Raw genomic sequence first — 7,126 nt, 5'->3', positions numbered from 1 at the left:
GCATCTAACAGGAGAGCTGGAAGACAAAGTCATAAGACACGTGGAAGCTTAAAATCAATTTATTACAGTGAGAATCATGTTGATGAATTGTACTGACGAAATGTTTTGCATGTTTATATATTCCTGAGGGTCACAAGCATTGAGACAAACAGCTGAATTAGCGTGGGATAAAAGAAGAGCATGCCAAAAAAGACATATTATATATTTTATTATATACATATATTAAAAAGACATTTTATTTACACTAAACAATTTTAGAAAATTCTAGAAAAATATTAACTAGAATTTTAGTTTATTAATTAGAATTTTAATCAAAGAACGATACAAGTTGATTGATACAAGTACAGGTATATGTCTTTTTTATCTTACATAATCATGTTCATTAAATATGGATAGATACATTTATTAAATATCACAAAGTTGGTTATGTTTTAGCCTTTGCTATATGTTTCAGTGTCTAACAAATATTATGGCAAGTGGCTGACCATACAATCAGGTTCTGCCGGAGGTTTCCTCTTGATGAAAGAGATTTTTTTTACTGTCACCACTACTAACTGCTTGTTATGAGACTAGGTTCCCTCAGTGCACATTTTTGGTTATTTCCTGATACTTTAGACATTTATTGAGCTAAAGGTGTTTTCTTTGCTTTTAGATTTTCAGGGCCTTTATCCTCATGCACAGCCTCATGCAGAACTTTGACCAGATATCAAAGGTCAGTTTTGACAAGTGTCTTACCGAGGCCAGTGATAAGCTCTACAGCAAATGAATGTTTCATTATTTATTGTATGTTGGTGCCTCTGAAAGAAAATGACACAGATGTACATACAGGTCACCGATTGAGATTATGTTTAATTAGACTAGAGACTCTTGGAATACAGATGATTTTCTGTAATGATAATCACAAACTAAAAAAGAGAAACATAAATTATCTCCCCCAGAAAAGTAGAATAAATTATGTGGCTCTCAGTAACATAAAAAAGTAGCATTATTCCTTCATGTCATTCAACTTTTTAAACAATTTTTTTTCTTACCTTTTCAGCCTCCAAACTAAAAGAACAGCACTGACTCCTGCTGGTTACAGTTTGCAAACATTGTTAAAGAGCTAATTTAGTATGCTAACGGCCTCAATAGCTTTGAATAATTTGTAACAATTTTTACTGTGGAACACCTGCAGACCATGCAGTAAGTTTTCATGAGAGGACTTCGGAGTTACTTATGGAGGGTTTTTTTTTACCTTTACAGTGCCACTTCCGGCTTTCCAACCAATCACTGCGCAAGAAGGGAGTCACGTGTGGCTTTGCTTAGTGCAGCTGTGTCTCAGTCGAAAAGACGACGGTGAGTTTGCACCTAAAATTCACGTCTCTTTGAAGCATTTCTTGTTTCTTCCAGTAAAAGTTATTACATATCCGCTGACTGTTGGCACATTTCGGCTTACGTTTTTTTTTTGTTTTTTTTTTTTGCGACGCTGTCTTAATGTAGGCGAAATCTACAGTACATGCAACAGGTTGCATGCTGTTCAAATATGCTGTTCATGCTTTCCTCTGTTTAAGTAGCTAAATGTTACATTAATGCATGAACATTGTGATACTAGCTCATTTACCATTTTTAAATAAGAATGTTTATTTGGTTATCTACTTTCTTTACAGCCTATAATATAACTGAATCAAAGCCAGAAACGTCTTCAGAAAGAGTAAAAGTCTGCTTTGTAAAGCTTTCTTAATGTTCTAATGTTATTCATTAGAACATTATATTAGTGATCACTAAGGTCACTATCAATATGGTGACCACTAAGTGTTGGTAGAATTTACAAGTACAAATCCAAATGTGAAAAACTTCAATATTTTTGTCATTCATTTAGCAAGTGAAATTATATGTTTATTAATTTCACATAGTTATTCGATGCCTTTATTTCTTTTGGGACTTTTGTGATGATTGTTGCTTAAACATGAGAAAAACCTTACATTTGGTGTCTGAGTAAAATAGAATATGTCATAAGATCAACAAAAAATGTATCTTATGTTGGCGAATGAGTGCTGACCAACCACTTGACCATAACATTTTTTTTAAAAAAACATCTAATGTAATATTTTTTTTCCAAAACTAATTTTCAGTTTCTCATTACCTGAAAGCAGCAATCTTCGCAATTAGTAGAAATAAATGACTGAAAAAAATAGATTTATGTCTCATAAATCTATCTGATTTTTACTTTGGGACATTTTTGTGCAACATTTTCAAAGTGACAGGCAAATTGATTCACATAGAGATAGAAATATTCAATGCATAAAAATAGAATAAAAAACACACACAGTTTACTTTTCAGTGGTATACTAATTTACAAGTCACAATAAAAGAAGAAAATCTCACTGTTTGCCAAGAGCTTATGAAATTGGTGATCAAACCCTTTTAAATGGGTGCTAACCTGTGAGGAATTTAAAATACTCTTTATTTTTCTTTTTGTTCAAGTGTCTAAGATTTTCAAACTGCAGTGTTTAAAAAGAAACAGTGTGTCACCCATTACTTCTTGGTCAGCAGGTATTCTCTTCACAGTTTACTACAGGCTTAGGTATTACATAAGACTTTCACAGACAGTGTAAGGAATCCCACAGATGCTTGACATTTTGTGAAGAATAACAAATATCAAATTGTGCTCATAGTTGATCAGTTCTCCTCGTTTTGTTTGGATTCTCTTCTTCACAGTGAAAACTATGGGCCGTCTGGATGGGAAAGTGATTGTATTGTCTGCTGCCGCACAGGGGATTGGACGCGCTGCAGCAATAGTAAAGTGCTTTTATTAAAAAAATAAATAAATAATGTCTCTCTTTTTTTTATTATTTTTTTCTGAAAATCTGTTCGAAAAGTGAAGCCTTTCCTTTGAAAAGACTAAAGCTCCTGAAAGCAAAATCGCCTCATTTGAGCCCATTTAACGTCGGTGGGCTGTAAATGATTGCTCTAACAGCATTCCCAGAGATGAGGTAAACATATGTTCAGACCAATCTTCTTGCAAAACCCTGATGTCATACTCTCCCCAAAGTGGTAATAAAACACTTGAATTTTCAACTCTATGGTCCCTGAAGATGTGTCGAAGTCTTCTATCAGAAGGTTGTTTTCTGGATATAATGGAACATTGAAGCCATAAATTCACTTAGTTTCAACTCATTACAGTCACTTCTATAGATTCAAACATCTACTGTGCAGAGTGCTAACAGTTTCAATGTGCACTATAAAAGGTATTTACTAATAGAAATTTAAACGAGTTCAGGTTAGAAATCATTTATGTGTTCTTTTCATTGCAAATTTAATTGTAGGTCTCTTTTTTCATGTAGTATTACTGATCTGGAGATCAGAATGCTCTAATAATGTCGCATTAGTGATCCAAGTTTTTTTTTATTTACAGGCATTTGCAAAGGAGGGAGCTCATGTCACAGCCACTGACATAAATGGAGAGAAGCTGAAGGAGCTGGACGCCTTTGAAGGCAAGAGGTTTTTCTGTTGGTTGTGATTGCCACCTGCTGGAAAACTGGGGTAAAACAGACTGGAGGCATTGCAGTAACTCCTTTTTTAAATTGTTTTTTAGTCCTTTAAAGGATTTACTAACTACCCTAAAACTGGCAGCATAACAAGATGTTTTGTTCTTGATCATTTTACATATATAAACAACACAACATGAACGGATTAATTGGTTACAGACTTGAACTCAGAATTGCTTATTACGTAGGTGCAGAACTATTGTAAGTTTCATTAGCTGAAGAGTGAAGGATTCCTCTGAATCCACATCAGAGAGGCTTGCATGCTGTTCTTCCAAAGATAATTTACTAAAAATTTAAACAAACCAAGAAGGGTAAGGAACATTCGGTTCTATCCCACAGAATTAAAGTCTGAACAACAAGCAGATCAGATAAAGGTAAAATCGAATTATTATACAATGCAAAGTACAATTACACAATGCACATTTTTTTCCAAGTGGTTTTTCTAAAAGGCTGAAACTGCTTTTTGTTGTCCCACTTTTATTTTTTCCTTCTGGCAGAAAAATAATGTTTTCTATCTAGGGGATATTTTTATTCCACCCACATTTTTGATTTTGGTCTTCATGACCGCTTCTTTAACTCACAAACAGCTTTAAAGATATTACAAGAGATTTTGGTTGGTAGAACTGTTGCTTTGACTTTGAAGTATTTTTGTCTGCTTAGATTTACAACACAGAAAGTTTCTCCAAAAATGTTACTATGATAATGCATTTGCTAATTTTTTGTTTGATCTACCTAATTTTGACCTAGATAATTTGAGCTAATCTTTTCATCATATATGGAGGAAATGCAGTTAGTTTCTTAGTAACTGTGGTATAATAGACATTTTCTTTGTACAAATCTAAATCTGGGCACTAATGTATGTATAAATCATTTTTAAAGATTTAACTAATATATTTTTCTGACCAGGAATCAGGACTAAAGTGGTGGATGTGACTAAGAAGGACCAAGTGGAAGCTCTGGCAAATGAACATGATCACGTTGATGTGCTGTTCAACGTTGCAGGGTACTCTACCTGTCTTGTGATGTTAATCAGTGAATATAACCATTTAAACACGGAGAACAAATTAACTCCAATGAAAGTATGTCTCCAATGACTCCAATGAAATGTACTCGTCTTTTGAGCTACACTTTAACAGCATTCTACGATGTTTATCAATCCCCTTACTAAATATCCAATGTTACCTTTAAGAGGAAACCCCTTTTTTAATCTGATTTATTCATTTGAGTTGGATGTTATGCTCACAGCTTCAGCTATGACACCAAAGAACATTCTCTACTGCAGTCCGGGTCCATTGTGGCTTCTTGCTTACAGGTTCGTGCACCACGGCACCATCCTGGACTGTGAAGAAGCAGACTGGGACTTCACCATGAATGTGAACGTGCGAAGCATGTATCTCATGTGCAAGGCTTTCCTGCCTAAGGTGATTCTTCATTTTCTATATTCTTAACACAGCTCACTTCATTGCTGAGAGAACATAGTGTAGAATGTTGTGGGAAAAATAAGCGACATATGCCTCTAAAGTTGTTCTCAACCTTTGTCTGTTGGGATTAGCTGTATTACTCTGAGCCTGTGACATGATGAACTGTGACTGTCCAGTTACTAATCCAGCCTCTAATCCAACTGCTGAACTTGCTACAAATCAGGATAGCATCTTAATGATTTTTTTTTTTTTTTTGCTGAGATCGAAGCAAATTTGCCAAAATGGAACTTCACTCAATAGATTAATAAAAGATTGCTTTATTTTTTCACTCTAGATGTTGGGAAAAAAGTCTGGAAACATTATTAACATGGCTTCTGTTGCTTCAAGCATAAAAGGTAAAAAAAAATAAAAATCAACGTCACTGAAGCATGATAATTTTTTTTAATCTTCTTATCTCAGATATTTGCTTGGCGTCTTTGTGTAAGCGTAAACGATATGTGCTTCTTGGTTGTAGGTGTTGTGAACCGCTGCGTCTACAGTACCTCCAAAGCTGCTGTCATTGGCCTCACCAAATCCATAGCTGCTGATTTTATTGAGCAAGGCATTCGCTGCAATTGTGTTTGTCCTGGTCAGTGTTAGACAAAAAGAATATTTTGTCTGTTTTTTTTTTTGCTATTGATAATCTTTAATTGTCCTTCTGTTGTAATTGAGAGTAAGTGAAGTGGAGTTCTTGGAAATTAGGAGCCTTATCATATAAAATCTCACCCCTTGCTTTTAGGGATATATTGTGTAACCCTCTTTGTCACTTCAAAGGCACAAGTGAATGCAATCTCATGCTTATCTATAATAACATTTATGGAGCAGGCCTGCCCTTGTCTTCCTTATCAGCATCCTCCAGTTAGCCAAAGAGCTGACACTGCATACTAAAAATATTTCAGATGAATATCTGACCTGCTGTTTTATATATTTTCTCAGGAACTGTTGATACAACCAGCAGCCTCAGCAGTTCATGTTGAGGCTACTGTTTCTATTCCAGGAAAATCTTTTAAAAACACTTTAAATCCAGAACCAACTTTCCCCCCCCACTATTTCAGTTTAATCTGAACCAAATGAAACCGATGTTTGTCTTTAATTGAGAGTAAGTGAAGTGGAGTTCTTTGAAATTAGGAGCCTTATCATGTAAAATCTGACCCCATGCTTTTAGGGATATATTGTGTAACCCTGTTGCTTGTTGCTTCAAAGGCACAAGTGAATGCAATCTCATGCTTATATATAGTAATATTTATGGAGCAGACCTGGCCTTGTCTTTCTTACCAGCATCCTCCAGTTAGTCACAGAGCTGACACTGCATACTAAAAACATTTCAGATGAATGTCTGACCTGCTGTTTTATATATTTTCTCAGGAACTGTTGATACACCGTCCTTGAGGGATAGGATCCAGGCCCAGCCTGACCCAGAACAAGTACTGTATACCCTGAACTTAGAATTTTTGTGTTTATTTAACTGTTATCCTGCAAGTTATCTCAAGTTTCACAAGTTGAAATTTTGATTGCTGACTGTTAAAGATAATGAATACCATAAATTGTATTGTTGTATAGGCTTACAAGAACTTTATGGCTCGACAGAAGACCGGAAGAATGTGCACAGCTGAAGAGGTGGCTCACCTCTGTGTATACCTGGCATCAGATGAGGTGAGTCAAGTCAGACGTGGCAGACTGGCTGACAGGATGTGGCTGTAGTCTCTGTACTTGTATAGAAACAGTCTTATGCTAATGAATTTTGTGTGTTTTGTGAAGTAATGTAGTTCATCTGTGATTTGTATCTGTGTCCTTCACAGTCAGCCTATGTCACTGGAACAGAACACATCATTGATGGAGGATGGAGACTGTGAAGAACCGGTGACATTCTCAGTATCAGTAAACTGAGAAAAGTTTTAGATCAAAATAAAGCTTACATAATTGTCTATTTTTGCCCTGAATGTTTGTTATTTCTGCTAAACTAGCATTTCAAATTAAACATGTCAGAAGATTACAAGTGCACTGTGCCATGCAAAAGTAGTCAGGCCCCTTGAACTTTTCCCTTTTGGACACTTTAAAATCACAATCTCTCTCCGCCTTATTTTATGTGGTAGTTCAACACAAAGTTGAAAGTTTTCAGACTTTTTCTTTTTTGTTTAC

The 7,126-nt window shown here is 35.3% G+C and overlaps 1 protein-coding gene across 1 annotated transcript; it reads left to right on the top strand.

The window, feature by feature from the left end:
- Positions 1 to 1,221: 1,221 nt before the first annotated feature.
- bdh2 (3-hydroxybutyrate dehydrogenase, type 2) lies at positions 1,222 to 6,978 on the top strand. The gene is made up of 10 exons (XM_032563624.1): positions 1,222 to 1,335; positions 2,698 to 2,777; positions 3,395 to 3,473; positions 4,434 to 4,530; positions 4,840 to 4,948; positions 5,283 to 5,343; positions 5,463 to 5,576; positions 6,353 to 6,411; positions 6,548 to 6,640; positions 6,787 to 6,978. Exons 2-10 carry the CDS (start codon positions 2,706 to 2,708, stop codon positions 6,838 to 6,840), a joined length of 738 nt encoding a protein of 245 aa, XP_032419515.1. The 5' UTR covers positions 1,222 to 1,335; positions 2,698 to 2,705; the 3' UTR covers positions 6,841 to 6,978.
- The last annotated feature ends 148 nt before the right edge of the window (positions 6,979 to 7,126 follow it).

The sequence above is a fragment of the Xiphophorus hellerii genome, chromosome 5, assembly GCF_003331165.1.
Source record: "Xiphophorus hellerii strain 12219 chromosome 5, Xiphophorus_hellerii-4.1, whole genome shotgun sequence".
NCBI classification, from domain to species: Eukaryota; Metazoa; Chordata; class Actinopteri; order Cyprinodontiformes; family Poeciliidae; genus Xiphophorus; species Xiphophorus hellerii.
Note: the sequence above shows the minus strand (reverse complement) of the source record. Positions and strands in the feature narration are given on the sequence as shown.